The sequence below is a fragment of the Salmo salar genome, chromosome ssa01, assembly GCF_905237065.1.
Source record: "Salmo salar chromosome ssa01, Ssal_v3.1, whole genome shotgun sequence".
NCBI classification, from domain to species: domain Eukaryota; kingdom Metazoa; phylum Chordata; class Actinopteri; order Salmoniformes; family Salmonidae; genus Salmo; species Salmo salar.
The window spans coordinates 111,608,599-111,631,598 of NC_059442.1; the positions used below are offsets into that span (position 1 = coordinate 111,608,599).

A 23,000-nucleotide genomic window follows, 5' to 3' on the forward strand; every position below is an offset into this window, starting at 1 on the left:
GTCTACAGCAGGGAGAAGAGACATAATGATGGAGAGATGTTGATGAAAGAGTCTACAGCAGGGAGAAGAGACATAATGATGGAGAGATGTTGATGAGAGTCTACAGCAGGGAGATGAGACAATGATGGAGAGATGATGAGAGTCTACAGCAGGGAGATGAGACATAATGATGGAGAGATGTTGATGAGTCTACAGCAGGGAGATGAGACATAATGATGGAGAGATGTTGATGAGAGTCTACAGCAGGGAGATGAGACATGGAGAGATGTTGATGAGAGTCTACAGCAGGGAGATGAGACATGGAGAGATGTTGATGAGAGTCTACAGCAGGGAGAAGAGACATAATGATGGAGAGATGTTGATGAGTCTACAGCAGGGAGAAGAGACAATGATGGAGAGATGTTGATGAAAGAGTCTACAGCAGGGAGAAGAGACATAATGATGGAGAGATGATGAGAGTCTACAGCAGGGAGAAGAGACATAATGATGGAGAGATGTTGATTAAAGAGTCTACAGCAGGGAGAAGAGACAATGATGGAGAGACGATGAGAGTCTACAGCATGGAGAAGAGACAATGATGGAGAGATGTTGATGAGAGTCTACAGCAGGGAGAAGAGACATAATGATGGAGAGATGTTGATGAAAGAGTCTACAGCAGGGAGAAGAGACAATGATGGAGAGCTGTTGATGAGTCTACAGCAGGGAGAAGAGACATAATGATGGAGAGATGATGAGAGTCTACAGCAGGGAGAAGAGACATAATGATGGAGAGATGATGAGAGTCTACAGCAGGGAGAAGAGACATAATGATGGAGAGATGATGAGTCTACAGCAGAGAGAAGAGACATAATGATGGAGAGATGTTGATGAGAGTCTACAGCAGGGAGAAGAGACATAATGATGGAGAGATGTTGATGAGAGTCTACAGCAGGGAGAAGAGACATAATGATGGAGAGATGTTGATGAGTCTACAGCAGGGAGAAGAGACATAATGATGGAGAGATGTTGATGAGTCTACAGCAGGGAGAAGAGACATAATGATGGAGAGATGTTGATGAGAGTCTACAGCAGGGAGAAGAGACATAATGATGGAGAGATGTTGATGAGTCTACGGCAGGGAGAAGAGACATAATGATGGAGAGATGATGAGAGTCTACAGCAGGGAGAAGAGACATAATGATGGAGAGATGTTGATGAGTCTACAGCAGGGAGATGAGACATAATGATGGAGAGATGATGATGAGTCTACAGCAGGGAGATGAGACATAATGATGGAGAGATGTTGATGAGAGTCTACAGCAGGGAGAAGAGACATAATGATGGAGAGATGTTGATGAGAGTCTACAGCAGGGAGAAGAGACATAATGATGGAGAGATGTTGATGAGAGTCTACAGCAGGGAGAAGAGACATAATGATGGAGAGATGTTGATGAGAGTCTACAGCAGGGAGAAGAGACATAATGATGGAGAGATGTTGATGAGTCTACAGCAGGGAGATGAGACATAATGATGGAGAGATGTGAGTCTACAGCAGGGAGATGAGACATAATGATGGAGAGATGAGTCTACAGCAGGGAGAAGAGACATAATGATGGAGAGATGAGTCTACAGCAGGGAGAAGAGACATAATGATGGAGAGATGATGAGAGTCTACAGCAGGGAGAAGAGACATAATGATGGAGAGATGATGAGAGTCTACAGCAGGGAGAAGAGACATAATGATGGAGAGATGTTGATGAGCCTACAGCAGGGAGAAGAGACAATGATGGAGAGATGTTGATGAGAGTCTACAGCAGGGAGAAGAGACATAATGATGGAGAGATGTTGATGAGTCTACAGCAGGGAGAAGAGACATGATGAGAAAAGGATTTAAGGGCATTACCATTACACTAACTAATTTACCTTAACCAGGGGTAGGGAAACTAGATTCAGCCCTGGGGGCTGATTTTTGTCAGAGTGAATGGTCGGGGGGGCTGGAATATAATTATAATAATTTTGAACACTGCAAATTGACAACTAAGACCCCAAATAATATCATACCTTGAACACGTCTATTTTTTTCTTCATTCGTTGGAATACTTGGGAACAGATTTCCTAAATTAAAATATTTTTTTTGCTCAATTCCTGTTGATTTTACAGTCATTTAAAAAAAAAAGAATAATGTTGCAGGCCGGTTTTGGCCCGCGGGCAGCCTGTCGCCGACCCCAGTCTTAAACCCATGGGCTGGTTTCCCGGACAGACTAAGCTTTTGAAATCTGTGGAGAATCTCCATTGAGCATAGTTTTCTGTCCTGGACTATAAACTATACTGTACATCCTACCATAAACAGATAATGAAAGAGCCTAAAGCAGGGAAAAAATGAAATAAGGCAATTATAATGGCTATATTAGCATACAGGTCAGCTACAGGTCAGTACTACCCCTAATAATCAATATAACAAACGTTAAGAGTATAGCCTAGCTGTTCCCATGACAACAGCGCTCTAAAGGCCAATAAAATCAGAGCGAATCAGGAAGTCTTAGTTGAAGTGAATAAGAACCAGTTAGTCCTTATTATTAGAAGCGGGTACAAGCAGAGCTCCTGACATGTGATTAATGCATGTGTGTGTGTGACCGTGTGTGTGACCGTGTGTGTGTGGTAAAGGCAGCATTTAAACCTCCGCGGCTGGCTAGTTGACCTACGTTTGGAGCCACACAGAGCCATAATCAGAGGACTGGTTAGTTGACCTACCTTTGGAGCCACACAGAGCCATAATCAGAGGACTGTTGGTTTTGTCCAGTTCTCTGAGGCAGGCGCTGCCGGCATGGTCTCTGATAACAGATAGCTCCTTCAGGATGAGGGCCTGTTGAGAGACACATCATTATCACTCTAAACCACAGATAATAGATAAACCTCCAAAACCGACCCACCATTAAAAAAGAAAGTGCTATCTCTCCTCCTCACATCAGTCTGAAGCAGAGATGATGAGCTACCTGCTTTCAAAAGGCCACCAGACTAAAGTAGCTGGTCTAGAAGGAGCGCCAGACACCAGCCAGACAATAGATACAGTAGCTGGTCTAGAAGGAGCGCCAGACAGCCAGACAATAGATACAGTAGCTGGTCTAGAAGGAGCGCCAGACACCAGCCAGACAATAGATACAGTAGCTGGTCTAGAAGGAGCGCCAGACACCAGCCAGACAATAGATACAGTAGCTGGTCTAGAAGGAGCGCCAGACACCAGCCAGACAATAGATACAGTAGCTGGTCTAGAAGGAGCGCCAGACACCAGCCAGACAATAGACACAGTAGCTGGTCTAGAAGGAGCGCCAGACACCAGCCAGACAATAGATACAGTAGCTGGTCTAGAAGGAGCGCCAGACATCAGCCAGACAATAGATACAGTAGCTGGTCTAGAAGGAGCGCCAGACACCAGCCAGACAATAGATACAGTAGCTGGTCTAGAAGGAGCGCCAGACACCAGCCAGACAATAGACACAGTAGCTGGTCTAGAAGGAGCGCCAGACACCAGCCAGACAATAGATACAGTAGCTGGTCTAGAAGGAGCGCCAGACATCAGCCAGACAATAGACAAAGCTCATGGGGATACCAGAAATATCAGCTGGTTTAAGGGGGGTGTTTGATTTGGGGATACCAGAAATATCAGCTGGTTTAAGGGGGGTGTTTAATTTGGGGATACCAGAAATATCAGCTCGTTTAAGGGCGATGTTTGATTTGGGGATACCAGAAATATCAGCTAGTTTAAGGGCGGTGTTTGATTTGGGGATACCAGAAATATCAGCTAGTTTAAGGGCGGTGTTTGATTTGGGGATACCAGAAATATCAGCTGGTTTAAGGGGGGTGTTTGATTTGGGGATACCAGAAATATCAGCTGGTTTAAGGGGGGTTTTTGATTTGGGGATACCAGAAATATCAGGTATTTTAAGGGGGGTGTTTGATTTGGGGATACCAGAAATATCAGGTAGTTTAAGGGGGGTGTTTGATTTGTGGATACCAGAAATATCAGGTAGTTTAAGGGGGGTGGGGGATTGATTCAGTTTGGACCAAGCTTGAGGTAAAGACAGAGACAGGCCTCAGGTGAAAGGAGACGTCATCATCGTGCTTAACTATATCCTTTTGCAAAAAACACCACTGAAAGGCTCCAGTTGACTTCAGAAATGTAAAAGGCTACTAATCTGATTGGTTATCTTGTGTTTATAGTATCTCCATGGTCTCCTCATCAGTGAATCCTGCAACATCAAATTGAGAAAAGTGACTAAGCTAAGAGTTATCTAGTCTAGGGTGTACCTCCAGCGTCTCCTCAGCCGTGCAGCCTGGCTGTTGCTGCAGTTTGCCAGTCTTCAGTGCCTCGATGTACTCGTCACACTTGGCATAGCCTCCATCCAGCAGGTCCTGTTTGGCCTTCAACAGACCCTGGCCTGGGGTCACGTCACCAATACCGATGGAGAAACCCCGATTGGCTGCAAGGGTTTATAACGGTCATGTTCAGTAGGGCACACTGTAGCCAAATGCGGTGCAACGGGAAAACTAAAACGAGCAAACTAAAACAAGCATTGTAAAGTATGAGAACGCCGTTAGTATTGAGCATGTTCAAAGCATTATCATAAAGGGATGTAAACCTACAGTATATTACCACTATATAGCATTATATCACAGTACAGCATGTTCAAAGCATTATCATAAAGGGATGTAAACCTACAGTACATTACCACTATATAGCATTATATCACAGTACAGCATGTTCAAAGCATTATCATAAAGGGATGTAAACCTACAGTATATTACCACTATATAGCATTATATCACAGTACAGCATGTTCAAAGCATTATCATAAAGGGATGTAAACCTACAGTACATTACCACTATATAGCATTATATCACAGTACAGCATCAGTATACTGCAGTTCAGTAAAGCATCTTTGAAGTATTAACAGTAGAGAACATGTCAGTACGGGCGGCGGTGGACGTACAGAGGTATGTAGGCGCGATGCGGGCCAGGCGAGACATGGCGTTGGCTGCCTCCAGCTGCCCCCAGTCTCTCAGCAGGATGTAGAATATGTTCTTCTTGGAGCCAGAGCCCAACGTGCCCTTATCCATGGTACCACACATCAACTCACTGTTCTGGATCACCACGACTGACAGAGAGAGAAACAGAGAGAGAGAGAGACAGAGAGAGAGACAGAGAGACAGAGACAGAGACAGAGAGAGAGAGACAGAGACAAAGAGAGAGAGAGAGACAGAGACAAAGAGAGAGAGACAGAGACAAAGAGAGAGAGAGACAGAGACAAAGAGAGAGAGAGACAGAGAGAGAGACAAAGAGAGACAGAGAGAGAGACAGAGAGAGAGAGAGACAGAGAGAGAGAGAGAGAGAGAGAGAGACAGAGAGAGAGAGAGAGACAGAGAGACAGAGAGAGAGACAGAGAGAGAGAGACAGAGAGAGAGACAGAGAGAGAGACAGAGAGAGAGACAGAGAGAGAGACAGAGAGAGAGACAGAGAGAGAGAGAGACAAAGAGAGAGAGACAAAGAGAGAGAGACAAAGAGACAGAGTCATAGTTTTGGAATAATGAATCAGAATAGTTGAATCTGATTATAGTAATACAATTATATTTCGATCTGAATAATTGAATCAGATGATATGTATTGTATGGATGAAGACACTAGAGAGGCATGAGGAGGAACTCACAGGAGTCGTTGCTGCAGAGGTCCTCTCCTTTGCCACTGTACTGTTTCCCCTTGGTCCTCAGGTTGGCCTTGACTGGACAGGCCTTACTGGGCTTCAGGATCAGACCAAAGATCTGCTTCCCTGTCCACAGAGTCATGGGCTAACAACAGACAACAGAGTCATGGGCTAACAACAGACAACAGAGTCATGGGCTAACAACAGACAACAGAGTGATGGGCTAACAACAGACAACAGAGTGATGGGCTAACAACAGACAACAGAGTCATGGGCTAACAACAGACAACAGAGTCATGGGCTAACAACAGACAACAGAGTCATGGGCTAACAACAGACAACAGAGTCATGGGCTAACAACAGACAACAGAGTCATGGGCTAACAACAGACAACAGAGTCATTCATGGCGGACTGGCAACAGAGTCATTCATGGCGGACTGGCAACAGAGTCATTCATGGCGGACTGGCAACAGAGTCATTCATGGCGGACTGGCAACAGAGTCATTCATGGCGGACTGGCAACAGAGTCATTCATGGCAGACTGGCAACAGAGTCATTCATGGCAGACTGGCAACAGAGTCATTCATGGCGGACTGGCAACAGAGTCATTCATGGCGGACTGGCAACAGAGTCATTCATGGCGGACTGGCAACAGAGTCATTCATGGCGGACTGGCAACAGAGTCATTCATGGCGGACTGGCAACAGTGTCATGGCGGACTGGCAACAGTGTCATGGCGGACTGGCAATACAGTCATGACGGACTGGCAATACAGTCATGACGGACTGACAACAGAGTCATGGCGGACTGTCAACAGAGTCATGGCGGACTGGCAACAGAGTCATTCATGACGGACTGGCAACAGAGTCATTCATGACGGACTGGCAACAGAGTCATGATGGACTGACAACAGAGTCATGATGGACTGACAACAGAGTCATGATGGACTGACAACAGAGTCATGATGGACTGACAACAGAGTCATGATGGACTGACAACAGAGTCATGATGGATTGACAACAGAGTCATGATGGACTGACAACAGAGTCATGATGGACTGGCAACAAAAAGACCAACACCCAAATAATTGACGAGTTGCGGACCACTGATATTTAACTAGTAAAGAAGGTCACACTGTATATGACTCCCAGTGACTTTCAGACCAACTGATATTTAACTAGTAAAGAATGTCACACTGTATATGACTCCCAGTGACTTTCAGACCAACTGATATTTAACTAGTAAAGAATGTCACACTGTATATGACTCCCAGTGACTTTCAGACCAACTGATATTTAACTAGTAAAGAATGTCACACTGTATATGACTCCCAGTGACTTTCAGACCAACTGATATTTAACTAGTAAAGAATGTCACACTGTATATGACTCCCAGTGACTTTCAGACCAACTGATATTTAACTAGTAAAGAATGTCACACTGTATATGACTCCCAGTGACTTTCAGACCAACTGATATTTAACTAGTAAAGAATGTCACACTGTATATGACTCCCAGTGACTTTCAGACCAACTGATATTTAACTAGTAAAGAATGTCACACTGTATATGACTCCCAGTGACTTTCAGACCAACTGATATTTAACTAGTAAAGAATGTCACACTGTATATGACTCCCAGTGACTTTCAGACCAACTGATATTTAACTAGTAAAGAATGTCACACTGTATATGACTCCCAGTGACTTTCAGACCAACTGATATTTAACTAGTAAAGAATGTCACACTGTATATGACTCCCAGTGACTTTCAGACCAACTGATATTTAACTAGTAAAGAATGTCACACTGTATATGACTCCCAGTGACTTTCAGACCAACTGATATTTAACTAGTAAGGAATGTCACACTGTATATGACTCCCAGTGACTTTCAGACCAACTGATATTTAACTAGTAAAGAAGGTCACACTGTATATGACTCCCAGTGACTTTCAGACCAACTGATATTTAACTAGTAAAGAATGTCACACTGTATATGACTCCCAGTGACTTTCAGACCAACTGATATTTAACTAGTAAAGAATGTCACACTGTATATGACTCCCAGTGACTTTCAGACCAACTGATATTTAACTAGTAAAGAAGGTCACACTGTATATGACTCCCAGTGACTTTCAGACCAACTGATATTTAACTACTAAAGAATGTCACACTGTATATGACTCCCAGTGACTTTTCTCCTCACGACAGAGAATAACAGATGTCAGCCCAAAATCCACTAAACAGTCCCATCATTCAGTTCAACCAACCGAGGAGAGCCGTACTGTACCTTGAGTATGGCAGGGTGTGGGAGAGCTATCTTGATCCTCTCATCCACCCCCACCAGGATAGAGGCCACTATCTGGCAGGCTTTAGACCTATCGAAGAAAGTGTCCTTCAGGGTCAACAGGTAGGCTCCTGTGAAGAAAGGCGAGAGAGGAGAAGAGTAGGGTGTTGAAATGTGGAGTGTGAAACATACAGATATTGTGCTCCTAACAAATAGCCTAAGAAATATTAGGCTACACTTTCTCCAAATATGATAAATACAGAGATGTCATTTTGATATTGCTACAAAATGTGACCGGATTCAGGATCGTAGGCATTTGACGCCATTTCCTACTTCACAGTAGAGACGTAAAGAAACTAAGAAGAATATATTATTATTTTTGTTGCAGATAAGCCTTCTTGAACATGTGAACTTTCATATGACTTATTACAAACATGTCTGGAATCCGTAAATATGAAAAAAAACAAGTTAAATTAAGGGCCTAGTTTAGCCAAGGAGAAAGCACTGAGCTCTATAGGGAGAAAGACAGGCTCCATGATTGGCTGATAATGGAGGGGGATAATAGAGAGCAGTGGAGCCTCAGTGAAATTCTTTTTTAAAGTTGTCCATCTTAGATGAAACTATACTAAATATATTCACGACACCAAATAATTGTTTAAAATACACTGTTTTGCGATGATCTACAGTAACCTCAACAGCACTTTGTAAGGTAGCACCATGGTGTAGCCGGAGGACAGCTAGCTTCCGTTCTCCTCTGGATACATTGACTTCAATACAAAACCTAGGAGGATGGTAGGCCTCACCCACTTCCATAGACTTACACAGTAATTATGACAACTTCTAGAGGATGTCCTTTAACCTATCAGAACTTATGCAGCATGGACTTAACATCCACCCAATCAAAGGATCAGAGAATTAATCTAGTACTGAAAGGATAAGCTACAGCTTGCTAGCACTGCAGAGTATAAAATGTGGTGAATAGTTGACTCAGAGAGAAAGACAAAAGTTTGAACAAATTAATTTAGTTAATGAAGGAGAAGCAACAGAGAGAGAGAGAGCAATATTTAGTTGTATTTTTTTCACTTACACTTAGCTAGCGAATGCAGCTAGCTAGTTTAGCCTCCTCAAACACAGAGGGATGCCATGTTAGCTAGCTGGCTATGACAGTTCAACACTAGTCTAATTTCTCTCAACCTGTGCACCTACGTTGTAAACTTTCATTCACAGGCTAGGTTGTAGCAACCTCATGATGGGAACAGGGAACATTAGAGTATCATGTAGTAGCCTAAACCTATCGCTGTTGCATTGAGCTGGGTGAATGGAATATGAATGGCAGTCATCCAATATGCTGTAATAGAAATAAGGCCATGGTCATTAAAAATAAAAGTCGCCCTCCCTCATGTTAAACGTCACCGACTGCCACTGATAGAGAGACTACTTTCTGGAGGACAATGCCATGCTGACTCGTGAATTTACATGTGAATTGTTAAGTAAATGTGTGGGACTAAGGCTTAAGAGGGTGCGAACAATGCTGAATGGACGTAAAGAAACAAGTGTTCTCTAGAAATGGGGAAAACCATTCAAGGCCATTTTTCTCCTCATTATCTCCATATTGGGATAACAAGTTTATCAAACATCAAAGAAGCATAACTTTCCCATGTTTCATAATATACCATTTCAAAGCTCTGGGACTGTACTTTTATAAAACGTCCCAAAAAATATATATATTTGACATAAGCTCATCTTTCTGAATTCCGTTTCAAATGTCAAACCATAATGGATAATAAAGTCAGTATGAAGAATCCCATCAAGGTGTTGACTTAACAAGAGGTAAGTGTCCCAATCTGGATAAAAACAAGCAAAGCAGCTGTAAAACGAAGATGACATAGTTTTCATTTCAAGACAGATGAGACGAGCTGTGACAAAAACGATCAAATGCAATGAACAGATGGGAGCGCTCCAGGGAGACGTTTTCCATCATGTTGAACACATGATCACCAAGTCAAAACCTTTCTCTTTTCTCCCCTTAACAACCAGCAGTTTGAGACACTCACTAATACAGTGGTCAAAGCCCTCAATCATCTGACAAATTAGCCATTTGATTGGCTGTCAGGCCTTGCTGTGACAAACAATGATTGGCTATTGCTGTAACACAATGGCTGACCTGTCAGAAAGTCTTGAATAGCAGCAATCAGAGGCTCTCCGTTTCTGGGGGTCACCAGGTTGGCTTTGGTCTGGAGGGAAAGAGACCAAGAGAAATGAGAAAAGGATCGTTCAGTGTGAAATTAGACCCTCGGCTGTACAGGTTGTAGTTTAAACCTGGGCTTTGAGAGACTGAGTGACAGAGAGGAGAAGTGTAGGGGTGGACTGTGGGGCAGCCCTGTACAGCGTGTAGGGGGGCTGTACAGCGTGTAGGGGGGGCTGTACAGCGTGTAGGGGGGCTGAACAGCGTGTAGGGGTGTGAGGTGTGCTGCAGGAGTCTAAAGGTGAAGCAGGGCAGGTGACACTAACCCCCATCAGCACCAGGGCTTCAGCCTTGGCCTCCTCTGTCTGGGGAAGGTGAAGGTTCATCTCGTCCCCGTCAAAGTCAGCGTTGTACGGCGTGCACACACACTCGTTGAACCGGAACGTTCTGTGAGGCTTCACTTTGGCCTTCAGGACAGACAAAGATGAATACAATAATGATTTCATTGAGATCTGCCTGAAATAGACTTATCTTGATACATCTAAAACAGTAACAGCTACACAACAAGGCAGCTCTAAAACAGTAACAGCTACACGACAAGGCAGCTCTAAAACAGTAACAGCTACACGACAAGGCAGCTCTAAAACAGTAACAGCTACACGACAAGGCAGCTCTAAAACAGTAACAGCTACACGACAAGGCAGCTCTAAAACAGTAACAACTACACGACAAGGCAGCTCTAAAACAGTAACAACTACACGACAAGGCAGCTATAAAACAGACAACCCCAATATACATCACACAAAATCCCCAACTTGTAACAGGGAGGTTCTCTTCCTGCCTACAAGTTGACATGGAGTTTCCAGACTGAGAGCCGAAGTGAAGGACGGGTGTGTGATGTGGAGAGAGACAGAGCACTCACAATATGAGCCATGATGCTGAGTTTGTGTAGAGAGGGCTGTCGGTTGAAGAGGACGATGTCTCCATCGATCATGTGTCTCTCCACCACGTCTCCAAACCTCAGCTCCTGGGCCATCTTCTCTCGGTTCCCGTACTTCAGAAACCTGGAGACACACACACACACACACACACACACAGAATACTCTTAGAACATACACCTAAACATGTGGTTTCATACAAAGTTTCAGTTTAGTGGTAGGCCTGTAACCACAGTTTCAGTTTAGTGGTAGGCCTGTAACCACAGTTTCAGTTTAGTGGTAGGCCTGTAACCACAGTTTCAGTTTAGTGGTAGGCCTGTAACCACAGTTTCAGTTTAGTGGTAGGCCTGTAACCACAGTTTCAGTTAAGTGGTAGGCCTGTAACCACAGTTTCAGTTTAGTGGTAGGCCTGTAACCACAGTTTCGGTTTAGTGGTAGGCCTATAACCAGCAGGGGCGGCAGGTAGCCTAGTGTAGAGCATTGGGCCAGTAACCCGAAAGGTTGCTGGATCGAATCCCTGAGCTCACAAGGTACAAATCTGTCGTTCTGCCCCTGAGCAAGGCAGTTAACCCACTGTTCCCCGGGCGTCGAAGACGTGGATGTCGATTAAGGCAGCCCCCACTCACCTCTCTGATTCAGAGGGGTTGGGTTAAATAAGGATGACACATTTTAGATGAAGGCATTCAGTTGTACAACTGACTAGGTATCCCCCTTTCCCTCTTTCCCTAACCACAGTTTCAGTTTAGTGGTAGGCCTATAACCAAAAGGATGACGGACCCAACCAACAACCAAATGATTGTGATAATGTGGTTGTTTTAGCTAATTTAGTTGACACTGGATAAGAGCATCTATTAAAAAGGGGATACTTCAGGACAATGAGGCCCTTTATCTACCTACCCAGAGTCAGATGAACTGGTGTCCCAGTAAACAGACATTAAAATGGTCCCAACGAGCTCATCTGACTGAGGAAGTAGCTAAAGGGCCTCAAGACAAAGTATCCCTTTAAAACAACTAAAATGTCTTAAAAGAAAGAAAGATACTGTATATATGCTTCTAATAAGTGAATGGGTAAACCTCACCAACGTTTTGGCATGTAGTGCCTCCAACATTTTGGGGTGTGGATCAGCTCATGCTTTTTAACTGACTAAACAATGTCCAATAGAACGGTCCTGACCTCTTCATCTGCGTGTGTCGTTGCTGGATGAAGTTGGCTCCAGGATGGACCTCAGGACCGCTACGCACCAGCTTCCTCAGCATCTCCAAGTTGGCCTTGTTCACCTTGGGGCACAACAACTTAGAGGTCACAGGTCATACAACAGGACAGTGAAGAGACACTGTGCATGTTACTTCTCAATGGTAAAGACAGCTGGAAAAGGCACTCAAAACTCCCTTGTGATCCATCCTGATTTGTGAAGCATCTATGTAGTGCTTATAAACTATTGATGTATTCTTATTAAGCCAGTCTAACGATTAAAATAATTAGAGTTAATGGAATTAGTTAAATCGCGATTCATTGCAATTTTATAATTTGCTCCAATTTGGACTTCATTAAAAAGCAGAACATTGAGTTACTATTAAACCCAAAATAGTCTGGATCAAAATGTTTTAAAGGCATTTTCACCATAAACAACACAAACGTCTCTGTAACATACAAGCTGTTCATGATCCCAAAGGTTCAGGAGGCCTACTCCCTCCTATCAATAATATTGAAGCTGAACTGATCCATGGTCTTCATCATGAACTAGTCACAAGCTGCTGCTACTACAATTGGGATCATTAAGTATTTTGACCTGTGAACTACAACAGAAACAGTAGTTATATGGAATGGATGTCCTGTCCTGATTAAAATCATTGTGGGAAGTTAGATGAATCAAGAGGCATTCAGCCATGGCATTGTAAACAATATTTTGGCTAGCTAGCTAACGTTAGCATAACTAGTTCGCTACTTCTGTACAAATTCATGTTTTTTTGCTGTCATCTAAAGAAATGCCTGGGAACATGTTTATGGTAGAAGTATCTGTACGGTTTCCTTCAAAACTGTTCCTCAAAGCTGTGTGCATAGCGCACCACAATGGAGACAGACAGCGCTACTGAGACCGAGTGCACACTGACAGTACACAGCATAGAGTATGTTGCGCTTCAAAGGGTCCTCGCTGAAACACGTGCACTTAAAAAGGGTCGCGCGGGGTTAAGAAATGGAGAAGCGATTAAAAACGTCAAAGAAATTAACAGCATTAAAAAGGTTTGCGCTTTAACGTGGACAGCCCTAATTCTTATAAAGCCTTTATAAGTTGTAGTTAAAGTGTGGCCAATAAGATTCTTACCTTCTCCGGGTAGGTCAGGATTTTGGCTACGTGCACAGGGACAGCCACCTCATCGATCCGCAGGTTGGGGTCCGGAGAGATGACCGTTCTCCCAGAGAAATCCACTCTCTTCCCCGAGAGGTTTCCACGGAATCGCCCTGAGAGAGACACCACGAACCATCAATAACTGAGTGTCTCCAAATTCTTATCAATCCAAAGGCAGCAGTGGAGAATAACATTCCACTCTATAATTTGTGATTAAATGGCTCTACAATCAACTAGGATACTTCCTGTTTCTGAGTCAGCTGTGTAAATAAACTAAATTGTTTATGACAAAAGACATGACATTCACATGAATTCAGTGTCAACTATCAATAAATACGATGGTGAGAGTGACCACAGAACTAGACATCAGAATAGACAACAGGTAACTATGAAATAATTAGAAATCACTATTTATATGAGCGAGACCTTGTTTGCCCTTGAGTCTCTGAACGAAGCCTCTGGTCCACTTCTTAGGGGCCATGTTGAGGGGGATGCCAGAGAGCTCACTGTTGATGTAGAGAGCACATTGCAGCTGGAGGAAGTCCCAGTCCTCCATGATCATCTGGGTCTTGGCCCCTGACATACGGTGCTGTGGGACGGCATGGGAGGCAGGCAGAACAACTCATTCATCACTCAACATTCATTAGACAACAATAACAACAACATCAAACCACATTGTCTAATGTGAATTGGAAATTGTAACTTATTTCTGTCTTGTGTTATTGCTTTCATAAAAAGGCCCAGAGATTTTCCTCAGCTGACCAACTAGTTAGTAATAGCCTACTGGGGCCCAGAGGTTTTCCTGGTCAGTTCATGGAAAAACTCCCGGGCCGATTAATAAAACAATTAATCACAAATTCATTGACACTTCCTGCTACTGTCCCAATCCCATGATGCCCACCTTCTCTATGACATCATACATGACTAAAATGTAAATGTAATGTACCCACCTTCTTGATGACATCATTGAGGAAGATGATCTCTGTGAGCTTCATGGTGAGGTCATCCTCGTTAGTACCTGACTTGAGGTCTGAGATGACAGAGGGGCGGATGCAGAGTGGGGGTACCAGCAGACGGGTGAGGATGAGGTCTGCAGGCTTACCTGCCTCAGGGTTCATCAGGAGCAGGGGAATGTCCTCCGCTGGAATCCTCCTGAACAGGTTCAACACCACCAGAGGACTCAGGTTCTCCTGGAAACCACAGGACATGAAGGTCAGTCAGCATTTAAAACCAGAAGGGCCAGTTTCCCGGATTCAGACAGACACATTTTGAAGAGGTTCAGTACCACTAGAGGACTCAGGTTCTCCGTCAGGGTGAAAGACATAATCGGTCAGCATTTAAAACCTGTGTGATCCAGTTGGTAAGAAGAGTGTTGCTCTAGTAATACCAGGGTTGTGGGTTCAATTCCAACAAGTATCCCATATACTAACCCTGTATGAACTCTGTACTGTAAGTCACTGCTAAGTGAAAAACAAACACAATCCATTAACCTCACATGACCTCTACAAAGTAGACATGTAAACTGTTAAAAGTTGCCTTCAACGTGACTCACCTGAACCCTGTTAAGCAAGCCCTAGTTGCCTTCAACGTGACTCACCTGAGCCCTGTTAAGCAAGCCCTAGTTGCCTTCAACGTGACTCACCTGAGCCCTGTTAAGCAAGCCCTAGTTGCCTTCACCATGACTCACCTGAGCCCTGTTAAGCAAGCCCTAGTTGCCTTCAACGTGACTCACCTGAGCCCTGTTAAGCAAGCCCTAGTTGCCTTCACTGTGACTCACCTGAGCCCTGTTAAGCAAGCCCTCCACTTCTTTGTTGTGTTCTATTGCGATATCGAATGAGTTGAGAAAGTCTGATACTACAGTGTCCACCACTTTCTTGGTTGTCTTGTATTTCTCATGGAGGATCTTCAGCAAGCCACACTTCTTCACTGGTCCTGTTAAATGGGAAGAACAAAGACATCATCAGTCACACCAACCACCACTTGGGCTATGCTTTCAACTCAACTAAATCCAACTCAATTCAAATATAACTTAATAATATGTATTTTGGCCCAAATGCCAAAATTGAACCATAAACAGTCAAAGAGTAAGCTATTGTTGATACCCTACCATTTAACGTGGAGCAATTGAGACACATTGTCCTTTTGCGGCATTTGTCGGATATCTTCTTCTTCATTCCTCGTTTCTGGAGGTACGCTAGGCCTGGCCTCTTCAACACATCCATAAACTGTAGTTTCTCCTCTTTGGTCAGCATGATGTGAGAACACGTCTTACAGATCATCTGGAGGAATACCACAATCACATGATGTTATAATGGAACAACATGAACAACAATAACATGATGTTATAATGGAACAACAATCACATGATGTTATAATGGGCTAATTTGAACAACAATAACATCATGTTATAATGGGCTAATTTGAACAACAACAACATTATGTCATAATGGGCTAATTTGAACAACAACATGATGTCACAATGGGCTAATTTGAACAACAACATGATGTCATAATGGGCTAATTTGAACAACAACAACATGATGTCATAATGGGCTAATTTGAACAACATGATGTTATAATGGGCTAATTTGAACAACAATAACAGTTATAATGGGCTAATTTGAACAACAACATGATGTTATAATGGGCCAATTTGAACAACAACAACATGATGTTATAATGGGCCAATTTGAACAACAACAACATGATGTTATAATGGGCTAATTTGAACAACAACAACATGATGTTATAATGGGCCAATTTGAACAACAACAACATGATGTTATAATGGGCCAATTTGAACAACAACAACATGATGTTATAATGGGCTAATTTGAACAACAACAACATGATGTTATAATGGGCCAATTTGAACAACAACAACATGATGTTATAATGGGCTAATTTGAACAACAATAACATAGTTATAATGGAACAACATGAACAACAATCACATGATGTTATAATGGAACAACATGATGTTATAATGAGCCAATTTGAACAACAATAACATGATGTTATAATGGAACAACAATCACATTGGGTGTTTCTCAATATGCATTTACTGTGTGCCACACTCTCATGCTCCAAAGATGTTCTATTGAGCATGTTCTTGTGAGGACGAGTGTGGAGAACACATAAAAAATTACATTTGAGAAGCACTCCCCCTACTGTATTACCTCACGCTGAGCTGCACTCCCCCTACTGTATTACCTCACGCTGAGCTGCACTCCCCCTACTGTATTACCTCACGCTGAGCTGCACTCCCTCTACTGTATTACCTCACGCTGAGCTGCACTCCCTCTACTGTATTACCTCACGCTGAGCTGCACTCCCCCTACTGTATTACCTCACGCTGAGCTGCACTCCCCCTACTGTATTACCTCACGCTGAGCTGCACTCCCCCTACTGTATTACCTCACGCTGAGCTGCACTCCCCCTACTGTATTACCTCACGCTGAGCAGCACTCAACCTACTGTATTACCTCACGCTGAGCAGCACTCCCCCTACTGTATTACCTTGTTGATTTGCACACACTGTTCATAGATTTTTCTATTTTTCTTTTCTATTGTGTTATTGACTGTACATTTGTTTATGTGTAACTCTGTGTTGTTGTTTTTGTCGCACTGCTTTGCTTTATCTTGGCCAGGTCGCAGTTGTAAATGAGAACTTGTTCTCAACTGGCCTACCTGGTTAAATAAAGGTGAAATAAATAAAAAATAAATATAAATGTTCTAATGGGCCAGCTTGAATAACAATCACATGGTGTTCTAATGGGCCAGCTTGAATAACAATCACATGATGTTCTATGTTCTATATGTTCTATGATTCCTCTCTGCCTCCTTCTTTCCACTCCTCTCCTCTTTTGACCTCACCCTCTCACCTTCCCCCCTACTCACAAGGCAGGCAATACGCTTGACCTCATCTTTACTAGATGCTGTTCTTCCACTAATCTCATTGCAACTCCCCTCCAAATCTCCGACCACTACCTTATATCCTTTTCCCTCTCGCTCTCATCCAACACTTCTCACTCTGCCCCTACTCGGATGGTATTTCGCCGTCCCAACCTTCGCTCTCTCTCTCCCGCTACTCTCTCCTCTTCCATCCTATCATCTCTTCCCTCTGCTCAAACCTTCTCCAACCTATCTCCTGATTCTGCCTCCTCAACCCTCCTCTCCTCCCTCTCTGCATCCTTTGATTTTCTCTGTCCCCTATCCTCCAGGCCGGCTCGGTCCTCCCCTCCTGCTCCGTGGCTCGACGACTCACTGCGAGCTCACAGAACAGGGCTCCGGGCAGCCGAGCGGAAATGGAGGAAAACTCGCCTCCCTGCGGACCTGGCATCCTTTCACTCCCTCCTCTCTACATTCTCCTCTTCTGTCTCTGCTGCTAAAGCCACTTTCTACCACTCTAAATTCCAAGCATCTGCCTCTAACCCTAGGAAGCTCTTTGCTACCTTCTCCTCCCTCCTGAATCCTCCCTCCCCCCCCTCCTCCCTCTCTGCGGATGACTTCGTCAACCATTTTGAAAAGAAGGTTGACGATATCCGATCCTCGTTTGCTAAGTCAAACGACACCGCTGGTCCTGCTCACACTGCCCTACCCTGTGCTTTGACCTCTTTCTCCCCTCTCTCTCCAGATGAAATCTCGTGTCTTGTGACGGCCGGCTGCCCAACAACCTGCCCACTTGACCCTATCCCCTCCTCTCTTCTCCAGACCATTTCCGGAGACCTTCTCCCCTACCTCACCTCGCTCATCAACTCATCCTTGACCGCTGGCTACGTCCCTTCCGTCTTCAAGAGAGCGAGAGTTGCACCCCTTCTGAAAAAACCTACACTCGATCCCTCCGATGTCAACAACTACAGACCAGTATCCCTTCTTTCTTTTCTCTCCAAAACTCTTGAACGTGCCGTCCTTGGCCAGCTCTCCTGTCATCTCTCTCAGAATGACCTTCTTGATCCTAATCAGTCAGGTTTCAAGACTGGGCATTCAACTGAGACTGCTCTTCTCTGTGTCACGGAGGCTCTCTGCACTGCTAAAGCTAACTCTCTCTCCTCTGCTCTCATCCTTCTAGACCTATCTGCTGCCTTTGATACTGTGAACCATCAGATCCTCCTCTCCACCCTCTCCGAGTTGGGCATCTCCGGCGCGGCCCACGCTTGGATTGCGTCCTACCTGACAGGTCGCTCCTACCAGGTGGCGTGGCGAGAATCTGTCTCCGCACCACGCGCTCTCACCACTGGTGTCCCCCAGGGCTCTGTTCTAGGCCCTCTCCTATTCTCGCTATACACCAAGTCACTTGGCTCTGTCATATCCTCACATGGTCTCTCCTATCATTGCTATGCAGACGACACACAATTAATCTTCTCCTTTCCCCCTTCTGATAACCAGGCGGCGAATCGCATCTCTGCATGTCTGTCAGACATATCAGTGTGGATGACGGATCACCACCTCAAGCTGAACCTCGGCAAGACGGAGCTGCTCTTCCTCCCGGGGAAGGACTGCCCGTTCCATGATCTCGCCATCACGGTTGACAACTCCCTTGTGTCCTCCTCCCAGAGTGCTAAGAACCTTGGCGTGATCCTGGACAACACCCTGTCGTTCTCCACTAACATCAAGGCGGTGACCCGATCCTGTAGGTTCATGCTCTACAACATTCGCAGAGTGCGACCCTGCCTCACACAGGAAGCGGCGCAGGTCCTAATCCAGGCACTTGTTATCTCCCGTCTGGATTACTGCAACTCGCTGTTGGCTGGGCTCCCTGCCTGTGCCATTAAACCCCTACAACTCATCCAGAACGCCGCAGCCCGTCTGGTGTTCAACCTTCCCAAGTTCTCTCACGTCACCCCGCTCCTCCGCTCTCTCCACTGGCTTCCAGTTGAAGCTCGCATCCGCTATAAGACCATGGTGCTTGCCTACGGAGCTGTGAGGGGAACGGCACCTCCATACCTTCAGGCTCTGATCAGGCCCTACACCCAAACAAGGGCACTGCGTTCATCCACCTCTGGCCTGCTGGCCCCCCTACCTCTGAGGAAGCACAGTTCCCGCTCAGCCCAGTCAAAACTGTTCGCTGCTCTGGCACCCCAATGGTGGAACAAGCTCCCTCACGACGCCAGGACAGCGGAGTCAATCACCACCTTCCGGAGACACCTGAAACCCCACCTCTTTAAGGAATACCTGGGATAGGATAAAGTAATCCTTCTAACCCCCCCTTAAAAGATTTAGATGCACTATTGTAAAGTGGTTGTTCCACTGGATATCATAAGGTGAATGCACCAATTTGTAAGTCGCTCTGGATAAGAGCGTCTGCTAAATGACTTAAATGTAAAATGTAAATGTAAACAATCACATGATGTTCTAATGGGCCAGCTTGAACAACAATCACATGATGTTCTACTGGGCCCGCTTGAATAACAATCACATGATGTTCTAATGGGCCAGCTTGAACAACAATCACATGATGTTCTAATGGGCCAGCTTGAATAACAATCACATGATGTTCTAATGGGCCAGCTTGAACAACAATCACATGATGTTCTAATGGGCCAGCTTCAATAACAATCACATGATGTTCTAACGGGCCAGCTTGAACAACAATCACATGGTGTTCTAATGGGCCAGCTTGAATAACAATCACATGATGTTCTAACGGGCCAGCTTGAACAACAATCACATGATGTTCTAATGGGGCCAGCTTGAACAACAATCACATGATGTTCTAATGGGGCCAGCTTGAACAACAATCACATGATGTTCTAATGGGCCAGCTTGAACAACAATCACATGGTGTTCTAATGGGCCAGCTTGAATAACAATCACATGATGTTCTAACGGGCCAGCTTGAACAACAATCACATGATGTTCTAATGGGCCAGCTTGAATAACAATCACATGATGTTCTAACGGGCCAGCTTGAACAACAATCACATGATGTTCTAATGGGCCAGCTTGAACAACAATCACATGATGTTCTAACGGGCCAGCTTGAACAACAATCACATGGTGTTCTAATGGGCCAGCTTGAATAACAATCACATGATGTTCTAACGGGCCAGCTTGAACAACAATCACATGATGTTCTAATGGGCCAGCTTGAACAACAATCACATGATGTTCTAACGGGCCAGCTTGAACAACAATCACATGATGTTCTAATGGGCCAGCTTGAACAACAATCACATAGCAAAAGAGTCAAAGAAGTAACTATGATAATTTAATCAGGATGATCAAGGTTGTGATGTAGGCTACTCAGTGTGCAGTACAGTAATGTCATATTTAGTTTGCTACATTGTACAGAGAGAGAAGATAAAGATATACAAATAACTGCCAAAATAAAGGAAACATCAACATAAAGTGGGCGTTGGGTGACCACGAGCCGCCAGAACAGCCTTTTCCTTGGCATAGATTCTACAAGTGTCTGGAACTCTATTAGAGGGATGCGACACCCTTCTACAAGAAATTCCATAATTTGGTGTTTTGTTGATGGTGGAGGAAAACGCTGTCTCAGGTGCCACTCCAGAATCTTCCGTAAGTGTTCAATTGGGTTGAGATCTGGTGACTGAGACACACCCTTTAAACCCTCTATGTTCCTTTGAGACCCCTCTTTCAAAGTCACTGAGATCTCTTCTTCTAGCCATGGTAGCCAAGATAATGGGCAACTGAGCATTTTTATACATGATCCTAAGCATGATGGGATGGTAATTGCTTAATTAACTCAGGAACCACACCTGTGTTGGAAGCACCTGCTTCTATATAGCCTACTTTGTATTCCTCAAAAACTCAAGTGTTTCCTTTATTTTGTCCGTTACTGTTATAGTGAACTTGCCTGTAGGATTCCAATGATGGCTTTGAAATAGCCCACATGAAAACAGGGCATCTCCAGATCCAGATATCCATAGTGTCCCAGACAGTCAGCCAGGTTCTTCCCACACGTCTCACATGGACGATCCTTCTCACTGGTGCCCTGGAATATAACATGACAGTTGGGTCAAAACCACCAATAGAGAATGCCAAGAGTTTGCAAAGCTGTTATAAAGGCAAAGGGATTGCTATTTGAAGAATCTCAAATGTAAAATATATTTTGATTTGTTTAAGACCGTTTTGGTTACTACATGATTCCATGTGTTATTTCAAAGCTGATGTCTTCACTATTATTCTACAATTTAGATAATAGTAAAAATAAAGAAAAACCTTTGAATAAGTAGGTGTTCTAAAACTTTTGACCGGTAGTGTACCATGTGATGGGTGGTGGTGTGTGTACGTGTGTGTGTATGTACACGTGTCAGCCCTACCATGCGATGATCCAGTACTCCGTATGGTAGAGGAGTATGGCTGGTGTCCTGGCTGTACAGGTTCTTACTGACCACTTGGATATGAGCCTGCTGTCTCATCTGCTCAGCCGACTTCATCCCAAAACAGATGTGGCTTCTGTTGACATAAATGGAATAAATAGCCAACTCAGCGTAGGGGTTAAATTAGACACTGGCTAGTAGGTCAACTAGCAAATAGGTCCTACCCAAGCAACAACTGCCTATGATAACAAGCTATAGTTTAGGGGTCAATTGGGAGTCATTTGTAAAGCATGGTCAGCATTGCCTTTCTGGATGTCTACTTGAGGCTACTTCGTCATGCTTTACCATGTACTTAGCAAGAGTGTCAGTTGTCATGGCAAGATGAGTTCGATATCCTGCCACATTAGCCAGGTAGGGATGTGATTCTTTGTTTAGCTAGCTAGCTTTCTAAAACGTGTTACCAGTATTGCTGACCCTGTTCAATCAATGATGCAATTGCAAAAAGCTAGCTAGCTATGAAAAGCAAGCTCATGTGACAAATTGCAAGCTGCTTTAGGCAATTATTTACGAACAATACTCATAGCTAGAGGGCTGGGGGAAATATGAATGGCTAATGGCTAACAGCAAGCTAGCTAACTAACTGGATATACTTACATTTTTTTGGCCACATCAGTCTCTCTAAACTGCTCTTTCACCATCGTGACTTCTGTTTGCCCCCGCCAACTTCCGGCAGAAATACAGATCTAGGATAAGATCCCGCACATAAACTGTTCTTTTCTACACTGTTGTTTTACACTAAACTTGATATACAGTCATCACACTGTCACTTGTCGTCCCCAATTCCCATGTTGTAGCTAGAAATGCTGCCACGGCAATGTGATACAACGTGAACCATGAATTCATATGACAACGACATGCACACATCCGGTTGAAGAGCGCCCCATGAACGAGAGGGAGGTTATCCATCAGCAACTGCCCTCCAGTGGGCTAAATCATTATCACATAAACACTGAGGAAACGGGTGCAGAAATACATTTCCACTAGATGTCACTCCTCGTAGCTACATGGATTAACAGATAATGTTACATGTATTAATGTTAATTAATACATGTTCCTTGTAGAATAGCCTAAATCTGTCTGAAAAGTTCATAATGTTAGACGTATGGACTTTTTTTTAACCTCCTCTAGTGCGGGAGAGGGGACACATGGGAGTTGTAGTTTTAAGCGGGAAGAAAAACTTAAAACAGTATACAATAATATAAGCCATTTAGCAAACACT

General features: G+C 44.1%; 1 protein-coding gene across 2 annotated transcripts in view; it reads right to left on the bottom strand.

Moving 5' to 3' along the window:
• LOC106577378 (polymerase (RNA) III (DNA directed) polypeptide A) overlaps window positions 1-22,661 on the bottom strand; it is a 69,917-nt gene extending 47,256 nt beyond the window's left edge. For both annotated transcript variants that reach the window (XM_045687468.1, XM_045687464.1), the window contains exons 1-17: window positions 22,376-22,661; window positions 21,722-21,857; window positions 21,256-21,393; window positions 15,541-15,712; window positions 15,211-15,365; window positions 14,384-14,623; window positions 13,860-14,022; window positions 13,410-13,546; window positions 12,260-12,363; window positions 11,070-11,211; window positions 10,474-10,614; window positions 10,127-10,196; window positions 7,966-8,093; window positions 5,683-5,821; window positions 4,969-5,133; window positions 4,285-4,457; window positions 2,731-2,842 (exon numbers count right to left, since the gene is read on the bottom strand). In XM_045687468.1, coding sequence (XP_045543424.1) covers window positions 2,731-2,842; window positions 4,285-4,457; window positions 4,969-5,133; window positions 5,683-5,821; window positions 7,966-8,093; window positions 10,127-10,196; window positions 10,474-10,614; window positions 11,070-11,211; window positions 12,260-12,363; window positions 13,410-13,546; window positions 13,860-14,022; window positions 14,384-14,623; window positions 15,211-15,365; window positions 15,541-15,712; window positions 21,256-21,393; window positions 21,722-21,857; window positions 22,376-22,419 — 2,359 coding nt within the window. In that variant the 5' untranslated portion in view covers window positions 22,420-22,661. The remainder of the gene's footprint in view (window positions 1-2,730; window positions 2,843-4,284; window positions 4,458-4,968; window positions 5,134-5,682; window positions 5,822-7,965; window positions 8,094-10,126; window positions 10,197-10,473; window positions 10,615-11,069; window positions 11,212-12,259; window positions 12,364-13,409; window positions 13,547-13,859; window positions 14,023-14,383; window positions 14,624-15,210; window positions 15,366-15,540; window positions 15,713-21,255; window positions 21,394-21,721; window positions 21,858-22,375) is intronic.
• Between the last annotated feature and the right edge of the window lie 339 nt (window positions 22,662-23,000).